General features: G+C 39.5%; 2 protein-coding genes and 1 long non-coding RNA gene across 5 annotated transcripts in view; 2 read left to right on the forward strand and 1 right to left on the reverse strand.

Moving 5' to 3' along the window:
• Positions 1–3,385: 3,385 nt before the first annotated feature.
• rrp36 (ribosomal RNA processing 36) lies at positions 3,386–11,070 on the reverse strand. 3 transcript variants are annotated; one of them, XM_038733813.1, is made up of 8 exons: positions 10,817–11,070; positions 8,879–9,351; positions 7,786–7,918; positions 7,636–7,702; positions 7,446–7,550; positions 7,256–7,333; positions 5,816–5,933; positions 3,386–4,723 (listed from the first exon to the last, which is right to left on the reverse strand). In XM_038733813.1, exons 2-8 carry the CDS (start codon positions 9,294–9,296, stop codon positions 4,584–4,586), a joined length of 1,059 nt encoding a protein of 352 aa, XP_038589741.1. In that variant the 5' UTR covers positions 9,297–9,351; positions 10,817–11,070; the 3' UTR covers positions 3,386–4,583. The 3 variants fall into 3 exon arrangements, with proteins under 3 accessions (XP_038589741.1, XP_038589733.1, XP_038589750.1); XM_038733805.1 differs by having other exon boundaries at positions 8,879–9,328; positions 10,817–11,069; XM_038733822.1 differs by lacking the exon at positions 10,817–11,070 and adding an exon at positions 10,655–10,790 and having other exon boundaries at positions 8,879–9,328.
• Positions 9,433–11,382, forward strand: LOC119914501. The gene is made up of 2 exons (XR_005446783.1): positions 9,433–9,999; positions 11,098–11,382. It is a non-coding gene; the product is annotated as an uncharacterized LOC119914501 (long non-coding RNA).
• A 5,512-nt stretch (positions 11,383–16,894) lies between these two features.
• LOC119914507 (apoptosis-stimulating of p53 protein 2-like) overlaps positions 16,895–22,905 on the forward strand; it is a gene marked incomplete at its 3' end in the record, with an annotated part of 36,711 nt that continues 30,700 nt past the window's right edge. Inside the window, 1 exon segment of the mRNA XM_038733842.1 lies at positions 16,895–17,302. Coding sequence (XP_038589770.1) covers positions 17,294–17,302 — 9 coding nt within the window.

Consider the following 22,905-nt stretch of genomic DNA (forward strand, 5'->3'; position numbering starts at 1 on the left):
TAAGGCTTTAGTTTAGAATGAGGGACATAGTCTATATGTTACTGAAAGACTACATTTAGAGTTATTTGGACGCTGTTAACACTTGTAGTTTTTTTTTTTTGCTACATAAGAATTGTCCTTATTTTGTAAGTGTAACTAAAATTAAATATTTAGTTTAGATTACAATATTCTCTTAATAGAAATACCCCATTCTTTTATTCATCCATGCTGGAGTGTCGCTCCATGCTAGCTAAGAAGGAACTAAGAGGGAACTCCGTGTCATTACATGCCAGCCAACAATGGACGTTTCTGTAATGCAGTCAATAAATAAAATGCAATCCTATAAAATTTAGATTGAAGAAACAAGTACATTGCAAAATTGATAGAAATCTTGTCTATAACTGTCAATTTCATTTCACAATATTTGGGGACAGAATTATTCCAAAGGTTTAGTAAAAGTTGATAAACCTGTTTTAGTGATTACTTAAAAAATAGGATCATGCTGCTGAGCATTTTAGTCCTAATTTATAATTATGAAGAGCAAATACAAAATAAGATAAAGATGAAGGCCCTTTAAAAAGGCCTACTTCACCAAATGACCAAGCACCACAGACAAACCTGAAGAGAAAGTTTAAATGACTGCACTAGTGTAATAAGACATTTTATATAATTGAACCCTGGATAAAGTACCTTTTGCTGCTAATACTGCAATCCTTGATATTTGTGCATGCATCCAAGTTATTTCTGAATAACAGGTAAAACTGTAAATTCTCAATAAAGTGGCCCTGAATATTTTTGGATCACAGAGAAATGTTTAAATATTACTAACACTGATGTTAAAATTTCCATTTTTGAAAGAAACAAGAAGTCTTTAACAGATACAAACACTCATTAGCTGAAAAAAATTAACCGCATGGAGGTCCCCTCTTTGGCAGGTAGATACTGCTCAAGGATCCAAGTGCCCTCTTGGCAATTTCTTGAAGACAATGTTCTCTTTTTATTTTCACAGACCCCATCATTGGCCTATGGTAACCCCTCCTAGTCTCTTATCATTGGCTCACGGCTAACTCTGCCCACCCTCTTATTTTGTATGTGACAGCATGTGGGAAATAACTGGTGAGGGGTTGGGGGCCGTTACTTCTGGTACAACCAGATTATTAGATAGTCTGCAGTTCCAAACTCTTGTCTCCGGCTGATAAAAATAGGTTCCTGTTTCGAAAACGAACTCTGTCTGATAAACCCAGACCGTTTTTAACAACCGGAGTCTGGGGTTATAGATAACTCTATTCCATAACTGGTCTACAAGATTACCTGAAGATGCTAATGACAGTTAAAACACACAACTTGATGTGGCTCATTGAGAAAACAGAGGGAGGGGAGGGATGGAAGGAGGTGCGGGGGGTGGAGCACATTCCTCAATTCACCCCACAGCCTATGCTACACCAGAAAGAGAGAGGACAGAGAAGAGGAGACACAGACTCTAGAAGGATTAAAGTTTTAAGACTCACAAGTTTAAGACTAGGCTACAGCTTTGGAGTGATAATGATGGCAAGTTTGTAAGACAAAGCACTAGCAAAGATTTTACAAAGTTTAATTTTGGAACTCTCTTATATTAACTCTTATTTTGCTGCATGCTGTTGAAGGTAATTTAAAATGCTGTTTAATTTTAACTCACTGTTATACTATTTTACTGTAATTATTTCATTTTATTCTTTAGTTCTTTAATGATGGTAAGTTTGTCACACAAAGCTTTAGCAAAGATTTTACTTTAGTTTAACTTCAGTTTAATTTTGGAGCTCACTCTTATTTTACTGCATGCTGTTGAAGGTAATTTAAAATGCTGTTTAATTTTTACTCACCGTTATACCATTTTACTGCTTTACTGTCATTATTTCAATTTATTCTTCACTTGTTTAATGATGGTAAGTTTGTCACACAAAGCTTTAGCAAAGATTTTGAAGGTAATTAAAAAATCTGTTTAATTTTAACTCACTGTTATACTATTTTACTGTAATTATTTCATCTTATTCTTTAGTTCTTAATGATGGTAAGTTTGTCACACAAAGCTTTAGCAAAGATTTTACAAAGTTTAATTTTGGAACTCACTCTTATTTTGCTGCATGCTGTTGAAGGTAATTTATAATGCTGTTTAATTTTTACTCACCGTTATACCATTTTACTGCTTTACTGTCATTATTTCAATTTATTCTTCACTTGTTTAATAATAAAGACTGACTTGATTCCAAAGAAACCTCCTACTGATCCTTTGCTGGCCCCGGAGATTCCTCCTTTTACTTATAACTCACTGCTATACTTTTTTAATGATAAATTTATTGTCACAAACACCTCCTAGTTAATTCATTCAAGTTGTATTACTTAATAAAGTCTTTAAATCAATGAAAAACACACACAATGGAAGGATGTACGCAACCCTCTTATCAGTTACATACAGACATATTTCCGGTTGGGGCGGGACAGGATGCACCCCCTCTTATCAGTTACATACAGACATCCGGTGTGGGGGCGGGACCGGAAATAGCTGTCAAAAATGAGTTTGATGGAATGTATTTGATACTTCTCTCTTCAGTCACCGGAGTTTGATTTCTCCACGTGGGTCCCAATGATGCAGGATGACAATCGCCAAAGCTGTCCAATCAACAAGTTACCTGTACGTCTGTGTGACGTAATGGTTAAAACTGCAGCGTCAACACGAACCGGACCAGAACTAAAATGCAACAGTGGATCAGTTTTTTTACTTGGTCCGGACCAAATGAACCGAACTACAGGTGTGAAAGCAACCTTAATTATGGTGGAATGTGTTATGATATGAACTTACATAATTCTGTACTGTGTGATGCTGTGTCTTCATTCCAGGTGTTGGTTCAAATCCCGGGTGTGACCCAAACATTTATTCTAACTCAGGCAAAATACCTCATGTTTGGGTTTATTCCCACCAATTTTCACTACAGCAGTGTTTTTCGCCAACCATGTTCTCAGCACAGTTTGCAGACCTGCAGGGTTTTAGTCAAAGACTGAAGTAAATGTAATGCTCCATAGTTGTTGAGTAGTCTTTTCGACCACTCAAAGTGCTTTTACACTACATCCACACACTGAGCCTAAGTGCTGAAACGGAAACTAACATTCATACACTGGTGGAACAAACACCAGCGGCAATTTGGGGTTCAGTATCTTGCCCAAGGACACTTCAACATGCAGCCTGGAGGAGCCTGGATTGAACCGGCGACCTTCCGATTAACAGGCAACCCGCTCTACTTCCTGAGCCTTAGTAATTTTACCCATCTGTCTGTACACAAAAATAAAATTACACATTACATTACATCTAAAGATATTTCTCTGTATGCTGAGCTTTATCCTCTGTTAGGCATTCAGTGTCAGACAAAGTGCATCACAGCCAAGCGTTTCTTTTAATGACTTCAGACTACTTGAACACATTTTTAGCTTCAATGCACAGATGTGTGAGCCACCCTGATCAATTATATCCATGTGTTAGAAATGACATGATGATAAATTTACTTTTTTTAACATTTCAGGTACAAACACACACAAAAACAGACAGATATAATTTTAATTAAAAAAACAAAACAAACCATTTAGTAAAAGTGAACATTTTGAAAGTTCAACATTAATCAGTTTCTGATCACATAACATCTGTACAGCTGAGATTGTACTGACTGCTGGACACGGATATACCGATATTTCAGTATAAAACAGAAAATGATTTGTCTGCAGCAAAACAACCATCATTTAATTTTTTAAGTTTCACTTCATCTCTGTAAAAATCAAAGTTTAGTCGATGTTTAGTGAACTTTATATAGTCAAATTTACATTTTGTTCAGACCCCAGTGGCTCTCACTGACGGTGCATTCATGGACTCTATCATCCGAGCTTTCTGTATCTATTTGTAGAAACAAGTCCCACATTTAGGTTACACGTGAAGACAACTGAGCAAACACTATTCCCTTATGAAGACCGTGAGATGCAGTTGAAAGTCCCAGAAAAGGAAGCAGACCTTATTTTGTTACGTTCTCCAATAAATAAGTTTCACGCTCAAGACAAAACGATGCTTTTGAACATTTGAATGTTGGATTGTCCGAGCATTGTTGAATGCATCTAAGATATGATCCAATAGAGACAACTTCCCTCCCTCCACCCTCCGCCCCAGGGGACAAAACTTTGTGCAGCAAGAGACGACTACTAATTACACAGACGAGCGATGTAGCTCCTTAAGTAGTTTCACACAAAACTTAGTTCTCCGTTTTACAACAAACTGCGACTTTGACTTAAATTATCTTTTAAAATAACAAACATCTTGTGTAATTCAGGGCTCAATTCAAACATTAGTCGTCTCTTGCCGTACATATTTTTTCTGAAATAAGGTCCCAGGGTGGTCCACTGGAAGGGGAGGGGCTTAGGATAGGGTTAAGATTAAAATAATGCCACTTTGACAGTGAAGTCAAACCTCCTGCAGCGCCACTAGCAGGCTGAGTAGGGTCATTACAGGCTGCTCCATCAGACGTCACACTGAAGGATCAGCAGTCTCTAGATTTCAGCTCTCAGCAGGTTCTTCTTCAGGGTTTGTTGTGTCACGCAGCCTTTGTGTCGGGCAGCTTCCTGCGGTCCTTCCCGGCGTTCCTCTTCCTCTTCTTGCTCAGGAAGTTCTCCAGTTTGCCGCTCTTCTTCAGCTCCTGGTATTTCTCAGCCAGCTGCAGCTTCTTCTTCTCAGCTGCAAAAAAACAACAACCAGGAGTTGAGAGAGATACATTTTAAAAAGGGTCTCCCTTAAAAAGTGGTTTCCAGCTTTTTCAGTTTATTTAAATAAAACATATATATATATATATATATATGATATAGATGATATACGTCTTCACGCTTACAAGAGGACATTCTTCATACTTAATAACTTTTTCGCTCTTCTTCATTATTCTGTCTTTTATTTTTATGGTGTTCATTTTAGCTTTTCATCTTTAAACTTCACTAATTGTTTTACATCTTTAAGCTTTTTATCTCTCTCACTGCCTCCGATGTTTGCTCTCTCTTTCATTTTAAGTATAATTTAAGAACTCTTGGACTCTCAGACTTTTTATTTAATCACAGTCTGTTAAAGACAGGGCACTATATCAATCACTATAGTATCATGCACCTTAGAGACTCCACAGTGATTTTTGATTTTTTGTGACTTTAATTTCAGGGATTTTTGTTCTTGCAAATTTGACACTTTCATCTAGGATTTTTTTCTCAGTTTATTAACCCCCACCCTGGCTCTGTATTTTTGGACACGTAAAATAGTCTATCTAAATATGTGAAAACACTTAGGAGAATTCAATTCAAAGACCACAGATGGGCTACATTTCAGAAACTGGCCAGCTAATTAATTATGATCTGCTCTGTAAAATCAGAGAGGCTACAGTGCTTGCTGTCTGAACGTAAATAACTTCATTTCAGCTGCGACCACAGTGGAACAAGTCGGGATGAAATCTAAATATTTAATCAAGTGGTGTGTAATAATAGCCTACTTCAGATGTGCAGATGTGGTGTGGAGCTCACGTATACAGGGTAACCTCTAGTTAACCACAAACAGAACCTGCACGGAGCGGTTTAGAGATGCAGCGTAAATTGCCATGGCAACAGACCTCGGGTAACACCTGTCCACCTTTCATAGTACGGGTAAATCTGGAAGTTACACCCGACGTCACAAAGTCACTCCTGAAGTTACCTGGATAAGCCAGTGACCTCGCTTCGCAGTACAGGCCACCGCTCTCAGTGCTGAAAATAAAGAGCCCAGGTGTGTAACCAGAAACAGAAAAGGTGTTCTTACAGTTCTTGAGGAAGAACGGTCCTGTGCCCTGATTGGCTCGTTCTCTCTGCTGCCTCTTGAACTGTAGCTCTCTCTCTCTCTGCTGCTCTCGGCTCTTCTTCGCTCGCTCCTGGTTCTCCTGCAGAAAAGGGCACAGTTCACACCTTTAAAGCCCGCAAACACGCCTCCACACAAACTGAAACACATGCAGGAACAAATGCTTTCAGTGTCGCATTTCTTTACCAGCAAATTAACATCGTCAAACATCAGCGAGGAAAAGAACTGATTGGAGCCAAAGTAAATATTAAACGAGCCTGATCAAACTGAACCATTACATTTCACTTTACCTTGTCAGTCAGAAGTTGGTCAGTAGATTCTCTTTTAGGACAGTGGCTCATCTTAAAGGGCAACTTATTTTGTAACCTGAACCTTATGTTTTTGTGTCTCCGTGACTAATTGGAACAACATATTTTGAAATTGGTCCAGTATTGAGCGAGCGCGCTGCAGTGAAACAGGGCTGCAACGTAATCCTTGCACACCGCCAAAGTACATCCACTACTTGTCAGAAACAGCCCGTCAATACCACCAGACTCCATTGTTAAAAACAGTAATTTTATCTTACTCTTTAAAAAATAAACACAAAAACATGGGAAGCCCCTATTTCCAGGGAAAACGACTAAAATAACATACCCAAAATGAATCAGGAATAACTCCTGCTCTGAAGCTAAGGAATATGAATCCATTGTAAATTAACATATTTATTTTACCATTACAGACTAAATGGAGACGCAATAAAGAAAAATATCATATTTTCATCCTCGCTTGGTAAAAAAGCTATATTTAATACAGTAAACCACTGGTTCTTAACCTTTCTGGCAATCAGACCCCTTTCTGAAGTTGAAAATATTTCACGACCCTGATTTATTGCAGTGGTTCTTAACCCCCAGGTTAAGAGCCACTGCAATAAACCATCATCAGATAGATTATAATGGAGCTGAATATTTTCTAATACACAATTGAAATTGTAACTGTAAATTTGATGAAATTAAACTAAAATAATAATAGTTATTACACAATTTTTTGTCCATATTTACTGTTTAAATGTTGAGTTTAAACGTGTGGGAGTTATCTTTGAAACACTATTTCCAGTGTTTCCCCATTAGTTCATGTATTTGTGGCGGCCGTTTTTTTTAACTAGGCCCATTTAAAATCAGAGTGGCGTAACGCATTCGCGCAGCACATCCTCTCTCTCCCTCATGAACACAGCTGCACAAATCTATCCAACACAACGCTGTCAATGTCGGTGACCCAGCTTTAAAAAAGTTATTAGCAAGCATGTAAGGAGCCTAGCTAATAAGGAGCGCTAAGTTAATGTTAGAAAACAGCTGGGTTTTTGAGGCTAGCACGCTGTGTATAGCAAGTTAACAAGGGGACGTCACTTTCGGTGAAGCTCAGACTCACCATCCTCTTCAGAAGGAACTGCAGCTTCTCCTTCCTCTGGTTGTTCTTCTTCGTCTTCTTCAGCTGCTTCTGGATGATCTGCAGACAAACAACTCAATAACGTTCATTCTCAGGCCAACGTCCTGACTTTAAAGCAGATTGTTCTACATTTTAAAGCTCAGCTGGCAGGTTCGATCCAGCGATCTCTCACCTGTTTCTCTCTGTGTTTGATCTCATCAATGAATTTATATGTCTTCTCAAAAATCTCCGGATTGTATTCTCCAGACAGGTCGTCAAAGCGAGGATCTCTCAACGTCTGAGTGAAAAATACAGTTTAAAAGTATTTGAGGCAGAGGAGACAAACACAGACTGATTTTAATCTGCAGGTTTCCTTCACTCACTGGTTTCCTGACGGGGACGACCTGACGGAGGAACGGCACCGGCCTCTTAGCTGAAATCTCCATCGGCCTGAAAACACAAGCACACGCTCTAAAAACCCTTAAAGGGGAAATGTAACGAGGCAGCTGTGTGAGCAGGCTGCGACGGTTCACCTGTTCTTGTTCAGTCGTTTCTTTTTGCGGCTCTCTCCGCTCTTGCTGCTGCCATACGCGACCTCGTTGTAAACTTTGGTTCCTACTTTGTTCTGCAGCTTCATGATGTCCTCAAAGGACATGTTGGAAAGTTCTGGCAGGGTTACAGAACAGAGACTCAGTTGGTTATGATGGAAATCTGTCATTTAACAGGATGAAGCCTCTTCTCTCCACTACAGGCAGTGAATGATGGTGGAAAATGATGCACAACTGCACCCCGTCAAAGGACATCCACTACAGAGCTTGTTTTTACCGCTGACATGCTCAGATTGTTAATATAAGTGTCAGACAACAATCTTGAAAGGATCCCTACAGAGAGAGACCTTTTTTAAAGAGTAAGATCCTTTTTCTCTCACCACAAACAGCCGCTATATTGCTATGTCACAACCACCAGACTCCATTGATAAAAACAGTGATTTTACCTCACATAACAGGGGAGCTGCTGGTCTACCGCTGCCTCAAGGGGTTAGTTAACTTGGGTTATTCTGTGTATTCTTTGCCATTTTTATCCCTTTAAAAAAAATAAAAATCACGAAAACATCTAAGTCACACAATAACACAAGCAAACAGTACACCACCAACTCCAGTGTTATGCATTGTAAAATTACTGTTTTTATCAATGGAATCTGGAGACTTTGAGGAGGGCGTTATAGTGCCTGTTTCTGGATTAACGAAAACAATTTGACTTTATTTTTATTTTTTTTAAAGGCCACAAAAACTTGGAGTCGCTTTTTCACTCTTGTCAAAGCCACCAGACTTCATTGATAAAAACAGTAATTTTAGCTCTCTGGTCTACTTCTGCCTCAGTCGGTTTGTTAGTTTTTGTTCATTTGTGTTACTGCATGACTTTGGGTTTTTTATATGTTTGTGTTACTGCACGATTTTGGTGTTTTAAAACACCAACTAACATATGGAGGCAGTGGTAGAACAGAGAGGTAAAATTACTGTTTTTATTAATGGAGTCTGGTGACGAGGGTGATATAGTGGCTGTTTCTGGTTAAATAAAAATGATGTCCCAATTAGTCATTATTTAATATTTTGTAGACAAACTCACCGTTTTTAATGTCTTCTCTTGTCTGGACGCCACCGCTACCACCAGCATCTTCTCCATCTTCATCTTCTTCATCCTCCTCCTCCTCCTCAGAGGCTTCCCTGCCTCCGTCCTCTTCTTCACCCCCCTCAACCTCCTCCTCTACTTCACCATCATCAGACGCTTCCTCACCAAGATCCTCCTCATTTTCGTCATCTTCATTACCACCATTGGACCCGTCTTCGTCTTCTTCATCATCATCATCACTGAATGCTTCCTCTCCTCCATTGTACTGCTCTCCCTCCTCAGTCCCTCCTCTCTTCGTGAGCAGAGCGAAGTTCTTCTCCACGTCAGAGTCTTCATCATCACTGCTGCTCGCCACCATGTTTTTCTTCTTTGAGACCGCCAGCTCGCGCCGCTGCTTCTCCTTCGCCGCCATCATATTTTTTTTATGTTTCTGGAAGATGCAGACGGCTGTAGAGAACAAAAGGACCAACCTTAAAATACACATAAATGCAGCAGGAATATTAATACAGAAACATCAGATATAATTGTGAAACACAGACAGGAACATTTTACAGTACTATGAGTACTTTTACTTTCATACTTTAAGTACATTTAGCTGATAATAAATACATACTTTTTCTTAAGTAAGGTTTTGAATGCAAGACTTTTAACCGTTGTGGAGTATATTCACGTTATAGTGTGTTATTAGTACTTTTACTGAAGTAAAGGATCTGAATACTGCTTATCTGATGGCTGTTGAACCCCACAGAGTCAGGGCAGACCTGAGCTTCTTAGGATAGTTTCAGGGGGATTCGTGTTTAATAAGTATAATTAGGAGAACAGTCAGACAACAAGTTTTAACCATAGACCGGATTTAAAAAGGTTTTGACGAACTCTACTGATGTCCGCGCATCAATGGCTGCAATAAAGCTGGCCGCCATGGGCAGCACTGACCACAATGCATCAGTCCGTCAGAGAGGAAGCTTTCGCGCCATCTTGGATTTCACATTAGTTGTTTTGAATTTGATGAAATTCGCTGGCGCTCCATCGGTGTAAACAGAGTTTTTGTTACTTTACAAGCGCCTAAAATCGACGTGAATTCTCCTGAACTGTTGCAGAGAAGTTCACCTGTCCTCCAGGTGGGTTCGTATGTTCAGCCTAGGTCTGATAAGCTACTTAATTAGCACGGAAAAGTCTGAAGTGACTACTCTGATTGCCACCTACACGTCACCACCATCAGTACTAATGGTCTGTGCTTAGTTATCTCCAAACTCCCAATTTAAATTCAAGCGTATTGTTTATTCTACTGCTGATTAATCGTCTGTTATTTCACTTGTATACTTGTACTAACCTAATCACAATAACGGCAGGTCTCGTAGAGCTAATAACTGTAAACTGAACTCCATGCAAAATATCTGGCATTTTGTGAATTTCTGGTTTACAGCATTAATAGGTTGAAAAGGGGAGCGTTTGATATTTTATGGTATCGATAAGAGCTAACACTTGGATTCGGGCTATCCAAAGTGATTACGCAGATTATTTAACGAAAATGTAGGTGTTTGTTTATTTGTTAGCTTGTTTTTCATAATCTCAGTAACTTTGTTTGCTTGCATTAACAATAAACTCGTGTAACGCTTACAAGTTAACCTCAATATTCTTTGGGGGGGGGATACTGTCCTTCTGTCAATCACTTCTATGCCGAATTAACAGATGGATCGTAAGGTAAATATAAATGTATCATTACAATTTTTTTGTAACAACATGCCTTCATTGAAAAACAAATAAGTTTCAAACCGGCAGATTTTCAATTGAGTTTGACGTGACGTTCTCTGCAGTAGCTGGAGATCAGAAAACGTAACGTGACCCAGAGCGAGCTAAGAAGTCCACACAGCAGAGGGGTCATTACAGATCCAGTCTGCGGGGGTTGAGTTAAAAATAAAGGTTTATATAACTTACCTCAATATCAAGTTGTTAAAGTCCTGTTTTACTGAGCACCATTATCCACGTGTGTGCTTGGCGGCAGCAAGTATCGCTCCAGGAAGAAAGCAGTTCCGGTTTCAAAACAAATGTTTCACTAAATTCTTAGACGGTTTTGGACGAGATTAAGGAGTGAATGTGTTCCGATTTCATGCAGACACGTTTAACATCTGAGCCTGTTGTTGTTTATTACTGACATGCCTCAAATTAAGCAACATTTCTACACCAGTGGATGTTTGTCTGACTCTGTTGTTTTGTAGGTTGAAAATACTACCTTCCTGTTTTGGCGGCGCTGCAACATGTTAGCTTCACATTACAACGCTGCTACTTCCGCTCATGGACAGACCTGTCATGCGCAGTGCTGCCCTCTGCTGGCCACACACACAGCCTGCTCCAATTATACTTAAATGTAACTCTTTTTTTTGTTTTTTTGTTTTTTTTCTACATGAGTTTTTCCAGCGATCATCTCATCAGAAAAATGCATTAATATTCTTTAACTTTATCAAGTTTGGGTGTGTTTTTATTAAATGTTTATTTCACTGTGACTGTGTCTGAGTTTAATTGAATATAAATTAATAGTACTGCAGGTAAAAAAAAAACAAAAAAATAATCCTAAATGTACTAAGAAATTAATAAATGCATATATTTATTTAGTTACTTTCGACCCGCATGAAGACAACCCCTCTGAAAAAGATAAGAACATCTTATCAGCAGACTGGTTAGTGTTCCTTTCACCGTTCAGTCAGAACAGGTGTTTTTAATTAATTGGTTGTTGTCAGGTAAAAGTGCTCTGACAGCAGACTTGATGTCGACTGAAGAGTTATTTATCAGCAGCAAGATTCAAGCAGCAGCACAGAGTTCTTCGGTCACCTGTACAGCAAATGTGATTTGTCCTTAATGAGCTGTCTTCATTGTGAGTGAAGAACAAAGAACCAGCCTTATCCTGGCAAACATTTCCTCCTATTTTCAATTTCTTTAAACAGTCAGGTGTAGGAGTGTTGGCTGGACATTGTGGGGCTCTGAGATTTCTTCATCTGGCGTCCAGTTCGGCTGCCAGGCATCTCAGGATTTTGTTGTACCTGCAGGTGAACGTGCCCTCTGTGAGGCTGCTGCTGCAACCCACTAGTATGTGCTTGATGTTGGCAGGCAGCACCTTCTCCCAGCACAGATTCGGGTCTGCAGGAGAGGGACAGATGCCTAGATGCCTTCTCATGATATGAAATATTTTACTTTAGCTCCATTTTGACCATCTACAACAGCCAAATGCTGCTTAGTAATACAATCTAATTCTATAGTAAGGGTCACATGGAAGGTCTGCATTGTGAGCAACATACACTTTCAATACAGGGCTTTTAGTAGTAACCTGAAATACTTTATCCTAGAGGGGAAACTGTTTTGTTCCAGTTTCACATGGTGCCAATCAAGGCATTAAAGAAAACAGAAATAATAATGAAAACATTGGTAAGTAGGAAATAGAATAAAGACAATATACAAATATACATAGGAATATGGAAATATGTAGTCAACAGTGTTCAGGATGTTGCAGAAGTGTAATGAGTTAAGTATTAATAACTATGAGGACAGATAATGTTGAGAGCTGGATTTGATTTAAATTTGTAAAATTTGCATGAAACAGGAAGTTGATCCCCAAAAAAGAGGAGTTAATGACATTGATTTTATTATAAGGGTATAACATTTGATGACTAATATACTGTAGATTTAAATGATATACAAAACATGTATGGTGTAATAGTGTACCAAAATACAAATATAATATTGTTTGGAAATGATGTTTACATTTTTTAAATTTGAACATTGTCTTGCTGTTCCAAATGACTAAATGTGGTGTGGTAATCTGTGTTAAAAGGCTGTTTTAAAATGAAATTTATCTCTAAGGTGGATTCATACAGAGGGACCTCACGTGTATGTCAACACAGAACCAGAGAGCTGTAACCCACAGGCAAGTTTTAAGAACATCGATAACGATGCTAGTGATGCTAATCCTGCGTATTGTCTGTAGAAGGCCTTAATCATTTGGTCAGATTCGCCTATTTCAACAATCTTCTGACAATGGTAAACAAAGAAGCAAATGTTTAGAATGTTTAATGGGGTAGTACTCTAACATGTAATTAAGTCTTATCAAGAAGCAATGCTGATGCATGTAGCCGTTTTGCTACTCTCTTTGTTCAATCTATGGTTTTATTCTTATCCATGATAAGCTTAAGTTCTGTTGCAGAATAGAATGGCACCAAGAAACAGAAATAAATAAAATGAACATTTTTGACAACATGTTGGAGTCTTTAATCATTTTAACATCTTAATCAATAGTCAGCTACAATAAAATGGTGAACTAAACTCTGTCAAAATTAGTGGTGGGCATAGATTCATTTTTTTAATCTAGATTAATCTCACTGTAATCTTGGAATTAATCTAGATTAAAATGGCTCGTTTGAATTCTTCCGAAGGCATTCAGAATATGTGTGCTACCTAAATAAATAAAAAGTCTTTGAGAACAGGTTTATCAAGTCAGGTGGCGCATTAGACCAGGGGCTCATCTCCTGTTTCCAAAGTGCATCACAAACTGCTTGAGAAAACCATTGGGAAGCTTCTAAAAAATAAAATTTCCTTGAAACAAACCCGGCGGCTTCATGGCTGCATCCATGTTAGCACGTCACGTTTGATGTGGTAATTTCACAGTAGGCACACACACAGGTTCGAAGACTCGTTCTCGCCCCCTACAGTGCAATTCGGCCAGGTATACATCTGCGCTAAAATATCAAGGTGAAAGTCATCATAGCTTGCGTAGTAGGCCTACATCCGCAGCCTGTTTTCCTGCTCTGCTGTGAAGGTCCTGTTATTTGGCTGTGAGCATCCTGGTGGTCCAGCCTGCAGCCTAGTGGACTCTGCCCCCCTCCCGCAGTATCTAAATAAGGTAGAATGGCTGCGTTTCAATCGTCCCGACAGTGACTCTTGACGTTTAGACTTCACTGGCTTCTAAACTGTAAAACTTTGACATTTAAAACTTCAGCATGTGTTAAACTAACTAATCTTTTATGTGATCACGACCATGGCACATGGAACAATAAACACAACTCGTCATTCAAAAAAAAAAGTCGCTTGAGTGAATTTACTTTCTGTGATTGAAAACACCTTCTTTCATATAACTCTGTGAAAGTGTTACCTATCCACCTGATTTTCCCTGTTCTGTTGAGTACTGTGTTCTGTATGTGCTGAGGTAGTTAGGCATATCAGACTTGTATGGGCTCCAAGAAAATCGCTGTTTCATTCGTCCCGCGTTTCAGTAGTCCCGGCTCTCCCCTATAGACCCAGCTCCCAAAGCAGACATCTTGAGGAATTCAGAGATAAATCACATGTTGGCTTACTTTTTTAAATCCATGAAAAGAACAAGACCACAAGATAGAATTACAAAAACTGTCCCATTATACCTGAATTCACTCATATTGGGACAGAATAAACCAGAATATTGCTCTGTTTAAGGTCCAGTTTAAAGACTAAAGAGTCAGAGTGTTGTTTTATAGAAGTAGGGGAGACCAGGTATGGTTGTAACATGGGGAGAGTTGTAACAACACCAATTCCACCAATAAGAGATAAGATAGGAGTTAGGTGATCATTTCAGTGTTATGTAGAGAAAAATATGATTTTATGGTAATAAAATAATTTTTTGACCAAGACTATATTTTGTTTAGCCTCTATGCTATTGCAGATAAAATTGTTTGACTTAGATTGAAATGTAGTTTCTTAGGCAACATGTGATGCATTTTTTCTTTCTAATTTCAAACCACTATGTTAATACAACTAACTAAACATTGGCTGACAGGGGTGGGGTGGGTTGTAACACTTCTTTAAAAAGTGCAAAACAAACAACTAGGGATTTTCATGATTTCGACACACACTTCTTTTTAGTAGTATTTATTAAGTTTATTCTATAAATACATTTACATACACAGACAATCTGTTACACTGAGAGAGAAACATTGTTCTTTTTTGTATCACTACCTGTTTTTGAAGCATGTCATGTGGCATCTATTTTTGCTTCTTTTGTCTTAACCTACCCCGGTAGTGGGGCAGGTTGTAACAAGGGAACACAATGCATTTGACATCAACTCACGAGGTCTGTGATATTCATTCTTGTAGAGGACTGAATTGGTGCCATTTGTAGTGAACAAATGTGGGTACTTTGTAGAACTCTAGCTACAAAATTTAGTGAGTCAAAAAGTGTTACAACCACACCCGCTCTCCCCTACTTTTACTTAACTAAAGGATCTGAATACTTCCTCCACCACTGCATATTAATATTTGCTTGCACAGATCTGACAAAAGGTTAGATGTAATGATGTCGTTGCCACCTGAAAGCAGCTGTAAGTGGCGGAGATAGGCTATAATAAAGTCAGCAGGTTTAGTTCTTCAATAATAATAATGCAGATCAGCTCGTTTAGTTTCGGCCTAAAAATGAACAGCTGTGAATTTGTAAAAATTTTTTATTCACACAAACAAGCAGGAGGAGGAGTTTATTCCCGTTGCCAGGAGATCCCGGTGAAGAGCTCCGTCAAGTGGCACATATTCAACCCGGAAGTGGATGAACCGTCCTTCAAAATAAACAGTGGTGGGAAAACTACTTTTTAAATTGTTCACTCTAGGAAAATTTGTGATACCACCTGAAAGAAAAACTCAATTGCGAGTAAAAGTCTTGCATTAAAAATAAATTTAAGTGAAAGTACAACATCAGGAAAATGTACATCAGGTACTCAAAGTACTTGTTTGTCAGTGTTATATTAGTACTGGATCATTATTACTGATGAATTAACATGTAAAATGGGATGCTTTTAAAAACACTTTGGAAAGTTAAATCTATAATGCAGCATCGTATTTTATATGTCACATGTTTTGTTGTTTGAGTACAAAGTAGGCTAGACTTAAAAAATGGCTCTGAGGTGTAGAAGTGGTTTGACTACCTGCTTTTATAGTGGAATGTAACTAAGTACATTTACTTAAGTAGCCTACTTTCCTGAAGTAGCTACTAGTACAGCATTTCTACTTTATGCTACTTCAAACATGTACTACAGTAACTTTAACTGGGAGCTTTACTTTGCAGTCAGATGAATATAAACTATATAATCAGCTAATAAATAAAGATACACCAATCAGCCATAACATTAAGATCACAGACAGGTGAAGTGACAACACTGATTATCTTGTCACCATGGCACTTGTCAGTGCGTAGGATGCATGAAACAGAAAAATGGGCAGTGTGAGGTAGTGTTTTAGTACTCAAGACCGGTCTTAAGACCACTTTTTGATGGTCTTGGTCTCGTCTCCGCATTTGTACTCGTACTCGTCTCGGTCTCGGACATTAAGGACTCAGGATTTTATTTCAAGACCAGTCAAGACTATAACTTTGGAATATCAATAAATTGCTTTTGCATTCTGATTTATTTGTTAACATCCTAACTTTGTTTGGATGTAAAACGTATTGCTTCAAATGCAACCAATAACCCTAATTAAAAAAAAATAATATATATATATATATATATATGTAGTAGTTCATATTAGCCCCACCTTTAACAGCTGTAGAATTAATGATGCTTACATATTGATCAATAATTATAACCCAATAAGATATTATTCTGAAATGGGCCATTCTACATAATAAGTACTTTTACCTTTAGCACTTTGAGTATAATTTGATGCCGATACTTTTGCACTTTTACTTAAGTAAGTATATGAATGTAAAGCAGAGTATTTCTGCACTGTGGTATTACTACTTTTACCTAAGATGGAAAACTTCCTCCACCACAGTCTTTAAGTTATCAATAATTTATGAATGAATGGATCTATTTTATGTTATCATTACCTATTCATTAATATAAATATAATTATTATGTGTTTATCTGTTTATTTATCTGTCACATCAGAGATGATTCAGGAACCAGGGTGCTAAATTACGCTTTTATTCTGAAAACTCGTACCGGACGTGCCGTTGTCCTCTCCAGCGGAGCGGCTGCTGACCGGTGCGTGTGTTGATTGAATGGTTGTGATCCAGACACACTCGCAGTCAGACGGGTCTTGGATGCTGAGCAGGATCAGAGCTCAGCAGGAGAGCCGCTGCAGCTCCGCCCGCCGCGCCTTGCCCCCTTTTCCTGCTCCGATCATCAAACCCACCTCAGTTTTTTTTTTTATCCCCGAACCGCATCTTCTGCAGAAACCAGTCTGTTTCCTCTTCTCGCCTGAGGGATCGGACCGCAGACAGGTAGAAAAGGCCCGCTGGCTCCCGGCAACAGGTCGAGAAGCAGCTGAAATATTAATATTAATTATAATAAAGTGGATGTGGATCCAGCGGACTGAGACCAGCAGACCAGAGGAGGAAGAGGAGGAGGAGGAGGACGGGGTGATGGTTTGAGCTGCAGTCTGGATGCGACAGAGAAGAAACCTGCCAACATGATGCCGGTGAGTGTAAAAACATTTTTATCCAATCATTTAGTTTCCATCATTAATAATTAAGCTGCAGCTTTTATTTTGTTAAAAACCCCAAACCTGACGAGTTAGGGTGAAATATATTAATAAAAGCAGACTCTTTACCGTCATACAGTTCTGTCCAGGTTAGTTCCTGCTCCTCTGTGTGCAGACTGAGGGGGGTGATTAACGGGATTAAATCAGGGGAGGCTTCTGGGGCTGCAAGAGTTTTATTTTATTTCCATTGTCTTCATATTACTGAAAAACAAAAGGTCTGTTATGGAGATGCTTCAGGTCTGCAGCTGAGAAAGAATTTACTACAATGATGAAACGCACATGGTGGACTACTTTTAATGCAAGGCAAGTTTATTTTTATGGCACATTACAACAAAGGGGCAAATTCAATTACACAGGGCGATATAAAAAGACATAGAAATACAATTTTAAAAATAGTTAAATAGAAAATTAAAACAAGATAAAACATTAATCAAAAGCCTTAAATTTGATCTAATAAAAGGCAAAAAGAAAAGTCTTCAGTCTTGATTCAAAAGTACTGAGAGTTGCAGCAGATACATGGAGCATAAAAACTGGTATCTATGGTCCTGCGTTGTTCTCAGTTCTCATGAATAATTAAATACATGGACTCAGTAGTAGAAACATAAGTGTACAATGTGACACACAAGTGGAGAACGCCAACACCACAAAAAAAAAGATCTAAGTTGCAATTAAAATCAAGCAAAGGAGAAATGAAATCACCCAGGAGGAGATGAAAGCTTCAGCTCTGACTAACTGATGAGCTAAAACATGAAACCCACAGATATGGTCCTTTTAAATTCTGGCAGCGTTCAGGTGTCTAAAAATCAACAAGTCCTCCAACCTAAGCTGCAACAGAGGTCACTTATCCATGCCTCCCAAAATGACATATGAGCGTTAACCTACGTCACATGACATTAAACATCGTTTTCACCTGTCAGCACTAACACGCTACCCCAGAGTTTAAAACCAAAACAGGGTCAGCAGCGTTTTTAAACTTCAACATTTTAGTCTGAACGGGAGGAAACGTAGCAGAAGGTCTGAGTTTTAAATCCAAGACGTAAGAGTGTGGATGGAGCCTTAAACGTGATTTATACTCCTGCGTTGGGGCTATGTGTGTAGCTACGCACATAGCCATACATTCATACTTGTGTACCGGTGTCTGCGTCGTTCTGCAGTTACACCGCCAACTATTGGCGGTAGCGCTACAGCGTCCACTGTGTTGACTTTTGCTGGCCGAGCAGGCTAATTTACAGTTTAGCCCTTCGCTAATGTGAATGGGGGTAAAATTGTATACGTGTGACTGTTTCTCAAATGTTATCGACAGAATGGATCACATTCTGATAGTGAAACGAGTCATTTTGCTCGGGTTGTGATGCTCAAATATATTGATCCACTGTGTTATAGCCGCTAGATTGGCCACTAGTAAATGTACTTCAAAGCCCGGAGCACTTCCTGTCGGCTCAGAGGCATTGCGAGGCTACCCGCCGGCAGGACACCGTGCTGTGGAGATAACGTCCTTCGGATGAGACGTTAAACCGAGGTCCTAACTCACTGTGGTCATTAAAAATCCCACGGCACTTGTCGTAAAGAGTAGGTACCCCGGTGTCATGGCAAAAATTTCCAACCTGGCTTTCACCATCTGGCCATCTAATGATCCCCCATAGTAATTGGCTCAATGTTTCCCTCCCTCTCTGCCTCTAGCTGATGTGTGGTCAGCGTTCTGGCGCTAAATGGCTGCCGTGCATAACCAAGGTGGGGGCTACACATTGATGGTTGAGGTGAGTCCCCCCCACCTCACTGTGAAGTGCTTTGAGTTTCCATGATAAAGCCCTATATAAATGTAATGCATTATTATAATGCATTATTATTACCCAGCCAACCGATCACAGTCCTTACGGTCTGTGTCGCCCCGACGTTTAGTTACATTTATGAGGAGATGCACGTCAGGCGACGGCATTGGATACTGTGTAGGGTACGGGGCTACGCACTGTTGATTCAACGCAGAAGTATAAATTATGCTTTAGGCGACAACTACTTGATTAGGTTTAGGAAAACGTTGTAATTTGGGTTAAACTTGTCAGTAACTCTATTTAAACTCAAAATAACTCAACATTTACTTGGTTTCAAACGGGCCTAGAACACCGTTCTCCTGAGTTTAAGTCCACGGTTTGACTTATCCAACCTACTTACATAAACTTTCTTACTAAAATACGTCACCCGACTTCCTTTTTTGGTGCCATTGTCCAGCCACTAGAAGTTGCTGCAACAATAAACGTAAATATGGGTCCTAAGAACGTTCTGCACAAACAACCTATATTGGTGTTTTTCTGTAAGGACAGTCTCCTAAAAACATGACGCCAGGTGGAGGAACTTTAAAGTTTAGTGCCGAATCAGTTAGTAAATTCATCAGTTTGTCGATCAACAGAAAAATCAACAACTCATGGAACATTCGAAGTGAACACATGGATATGAAGATCAGTGACATTAGCAACAGATCATAGGATGGTCAGAGGAAACTTTGGCAGAAACAAAGTGAACCTCATCGTCATACGAACAAAGCTCTGAGATCAGCTCTAATTATAGAACACCACCATTGTGCCATTGTCTTCATTTTGAATGCTGGTCCTCCCCTGGTTTAAAAGGGAAAAACAAGCTTTGACCTTTTCATCCACACTGCAGTGCTGTCCTCAGTTTTACTGCTTCTGAACAGGTTGGACATGTTGAGTTCTGTTCTGTTCTGGACCAGGTTCTCAGGGCTGGTCTGTCCTGCCTCTCACTGCCGAGGGTCTCTAATGAGGCCAAAAACATGGCTGGAGAATAAGTTCCCATTTTGTAATACCCTGATTTAACTAAGCGTGTGTGGTGGGAAAAATGGCGTCTGGTGCTCCTCTGTGTACCATCCTAGCAAAACAGCTTGTTTGTTCTGGCTTGTGAATCTTTTTGGCTGCGTGAAAACAATAAAACTCCACTCAAAAGCATCATTGATTCATTTTGAAATCAGGGATGTTGCATTAAAGTCTGTTTCCATAATTAGTACTCGATCATGTCTGCAACACCTGACCAGGCGGCCCATCAACAGCAGAGAAACAGCCGTACAGGTGGATCATGCAGCAGCTTATTACGACCCATATTTAGGTTTGTTGTTTAGGCCGTGACCTCTAGTGGCAGAAGAAGTCAGGTGACGTGGTATAAAGAGCGACAAAGTCTGTGTGAGGAGGTGGTGGATGGATGAGTCAAGTAAACTCAGGACTTTCCCTGAGGAGACTGAAGTTCAAGTACCAGTCCAGAGATAATCATCCTATTCTCTTTTGTACAGCTCTTTGCACAGAGCTCAGTGAGCTTCGGAAGATAATAATAATACTTAAAAACTTATATTTTTATAATGCCATTCAAAGGACCCAAGGACGCTTTACACATAACTACAGAGACACAACAAACAACAGAACAACAAAAGGTCGTTCTGGATTGAATGCCTTGAAGAGGTAGGGTTTTAGCAGATTTTTAAAAGTGTCCAAAGAGGAAGCTTTGCAGATCTCTGAGGGGATGGAGTTCCAAAGGGTGGGGGCTGCGACGCTGAAAGCTCTGTCCCCAAAAGTCTGCAGTCTGGTGTGGGGGACAGAAAGCAAGCCCTTGTCGGTGGACATCAGGTTCCGTGAGGGGGTGTAGGGGTGGAGAAGTGACAGTGGGGGCAGCTGAGTGGATGGTTTGGTCCCAAGATACAGCTGTGTGTCATCAGCGTAACAGTGGAAACTGAGACCATGGTGGCAGATTATCTGGTCAAGGGGGAGAATTTAAATGGTGAAAAGGAGGGGTCGAAGCACAGAACCTTGAGGCACAACTTGTTTAACTGGGGCCCGGAGGAGCTAGAATCTCTGTAGGTGACGAACTGTTCCCTATTAGAATGTGCTCAACTGGTGAGGCCTACACATTCAGATATACGGTTGAGAAGGATGGTATGGGAAACAGTGTCAAAGGCTGCTGAGAGATCTAGAAGACTGAGGATGATGATATGGCCAGAATCAGCTGCGATGAGGAGGTCATTAGTGATTTTAACGAGGGGAGTCTCAGTGCTGTGGTGCGCTCTGAAGCCAGATTGAAGGGGTTCATAGAGATCATAGTGGGACATGTGTTGGTGAAGTTGGGCAGCGACTACTCTTTCCAGGATTTTGCTCAGGAAGGGAAGCAGATCAGGATGAAGGTCTGGCTACACGTGCTTGTCAGAATCCGTGTTTAGTAGTTAGTATTGTGCAGATTCTTCCAGCTGACACTCCTTGCTAACAATAAGTCATGGCATCAACAGACTTACTTTATTTTGAAAAATCACACTTTATTTTTATTCAGATAGGACTGAGGCTGGTTTCTCCACCACACCGCATGTAAAAACAAAAAATACACAGTTGGATTTTCCAGTTTCCGAGAACCTTCTTCTCTCAGAGACCGACACTTTGAAAAAGCCTAACACAACATATAGACGCACAAGAAACCCTTTTTAATATGTATTTTTAATATATACAGTTTGGTTAGGTTTAGGAATGAAAAAGTTCTTTATTAGGTTTAGGAAAACATCATGGTTGAAATAAGGACATTACGTGACGGTGGATGGGTAACATTAAAGTTACTTGAAAGTCCAGAGTGTCTCGTTCAGACGCTTCAGATACCAACCAGCTTTCTCAAAGCGCCTGTGTTGGACGCCCTGGAATGTAGACCTACGTTATATTTCAAACCGAATGTCCTTCTTAGTTTGGGCATGCTAACATTTATTAAACACAATTTCACCACTACAGTCTGTTTATATTTGAGTTGTTGGGATTCAGTCGTGGCAGCAAATTAAACCAGAGAGGTGTGAGCTGTCCAGTGAATCCTAATGTCAACAGTTAACATTTAAAAATCTGCATATAAGATCTGCTGTCTTCCCCTTTTGCTCATTAAATGATAAATAAAATAGGAACATGATGATGAAGAGGAGGAAGGTCTGTTTGAGGAAACAGTGAGCTGAACTTCTCTGACCAGCATCGCTGTATTATTATTATTATTCAGACAGTAGTGTGTAACATCCACTCAGGGTGCTTTGAGAAGATGAACAAATGATTCCTACCTCAGAATAAAGACGAGCCTTACCAGGGTTTTTTCAGCTCGTGTGTGATTTGAAACGTAAAAATATCCCTAAATGTTTCACTCATGCTTCCTTTAAAACGCAGCCTGATCATTATACTACGTCCTCATCATGCTGCCTGGTAACTGTTTCCACAGTAACCAGAAACACACACACACACACACACACACGTTCAAGGTCACATGGGATCAGCATTGTTTTAGTATTCCTCAGGCAACGAGGAACTAAAGCAGGGAAGTTTTAACCTTCATGTTCATTTACAACCCCGGCCTGACGATAAATACTTTGTTGTTCTGGTCGTGTTTAAATAAAATTTCTGACAGCTGCGATATCTTTCACTTGGTATTGGGTTGAAAAATTCATTGAAATCATATCGAAATCATTATCTGGCCTACTGCAATTTTCAGATCGCAGGAGGTGCAATATCTGTTGAAGGCAATATTTGTGT

This window comes from Micropterus salmoides, unplaced genomic scaffold (assembly GCF_014851395.1).
Source record: "Micropterus salmoides isolate LMB-PRFRI ecotype aquatic unplaced genomic scaffold, ASM1485139v1 Ms_hic_scaffold_1, whole genome shotgun sequence".
Taxonomy (NCBI): Eukaryota; Metazoa; Chordata; class Actinopteri; order Centrarchiformes; family Centrarchidae; genus Micropterus; species Micropterus salmoides.